Consider the following 1,595-nt stretch of genomic DNA (forward strand, 5'->3'; position numbering starts at 1 on the left):
GACCTCGTGATCCGCCCGTCTCGGCCTCCCAAAGTGCTGGGATTACAGGCTTGAGCCACCGCGCCCGGCCATGTCCACACAGCTTTATCCATGACAACAAAGGCACCACCCTTGGTAAAGGACATAGATAACAGGGGAGGCTTGCATGTGTGGGGCGGGGTTACGTGGGGACTCTGTACCTTCTGCTAAATTTCATTGTGAACCTAACACTGCTCTAAAAAGTTTTTTTTAAAAAAGCAATTTGACCCAAAGTCAGTCTCAGGAGGCCAGGGGATGGGGGACAGAACGGGCCGGGGCGGGAACCTGCAGGAACGGGTGCAGGCTGAGGTCTCAGGAATGTGTCTGCACCTCGGTGGTTTCCCTCCTCTTCTTCCCTTCTGGGGACCTTGGCAATCTGGGCTGGCTCCTGGGTCCCGCCTAGGTTTCAGACTCTGCCCCACCTTGAAGTTGGCCAGTCCCTTCTCTCTGCGGCTCCAGGAGTGGAGTCTCAGCCCTTGGTAGGGGGGAGCAAACAAACTCTGATTTGGGGCCCCAGAGAGGAAGCGCTGGGAATCCAGGAGTTGGACAGGCTGGACCCCAAGCACTGCTTCCACCATGGCTGCCTGTGTGACCCTGGGAGTGACTTTCAGTCCTGGTGAGACAGGATCACGGCACCTGCCTCTCAGGCCATTCAACTGGGTTAATATCCCTGCCCAGCCAGGGAATGAGAGGAGGTGGCACCATGTTTGCTGGTGCCCATGTGTTTTTTTTTTGTTTGTTTTGTTTTTTGTTTTTTGTTTTTTTTTGAGATGGAGTTTCACTCTTGTTTCCCAGGTGGAGTGTAATGCTGCGATCTCAGCTCACTGCAACCTCCACTTCCTGGGTTCAAGCGATTCTCCTGTCTCAGCTCCCTGAGTACCTGGGATTACAGGCATGCACCAGCACGCCCCACTAATTTTTGTATTTTTAGTAGAGACAGGGTTTCATCAAATTGGTCAGGCTGGTCTTGAACTCCTGACCTCAGGTGATCCGCCTGCCTCGGCCTCCCAAAGTGCTGGGATTACAGGCATGAGCCACCGCACCCAGCCTGCCTATGTGGCTTCTAACTTGTTCCCTGACCCCGACCTTTTGCTGGGGGCAGTGAAGGCAGGAGACAGTGGAGGCTACAACCAGGAGCTTCTGGGAACCTGAGGAGTTGGAGGACAACGAAATCCAGGACACGCCACTGACTTGCGCCTGTTTGCCATTTTTTCCCCATTTAAAAAAGTTATTTAAAGGGCCAGGTACAGTGGTTTACACCTGTAATCCCAGCACTTTGGGAGGCCGAGGCAGGCGGATCACTTGAGGCCAGAAGTACGAGGTGGTGAAACCCCACCTCTACTACAAATACAAATATTAGCCAGGTGTGGTGGCACGCACCTGTAATCCCAGCTACTCGGGAGACTGAGGCAGGAGAATCGCTTGAACCCTGGAGGTGGAGGTTGCAGTGAGCTGAGACCATGTCACTGCACTCCAGCCTGAGCAACAGAGCGAGCCTCTGTCTCCAAAAAAAAAAAAAGTTATTTGAATTATGGTCAAATACACATAATACCATATTTATCTTAATGATTTTTAAG

The 1,595-nt window shown here is 52.4% G+C and overlaps 1 protein-coding gene across 1 annotated transcript in view; it reads left to right on the forward strand.

Moving 5' to 3' along the window:
- The window catches only part of F2RL3 (coagulation factor II (thrombin) receptor-like 3), a 6,064-nt gene extending 5,619 nt beyond the window's left edge, over positions 1-445 (forward strand). Inside the window, exon 3 of the mRNA XM_011991018.1 lies at positions 422-445. Coding sequence (XP_011846408.1) covers positions 422-445 — 24 coding nt within the window. The remainder of the gene's footprint in view (positions 1-421) is intronic.
- The last annotated feature ends 1,150 nt before the right edge of the window (positions 446-1,595 follow it).

Source organism: Mandrillus leucophaeus, unplaced genomic scaffold (assembly GCF_000951045.1).
Source record: "Mandrillus leucophaeus isolate KB7577 unplaced genomic scaffold, Mleu.le_1.0 Scaffold11, whole genome shotgun sequence".
NCBI lineage: Eukaryota > Metazoa > Chordata > Mammalia > Primates > Cercopithecidae > Mandrillus > Mandrillus leucophaeus.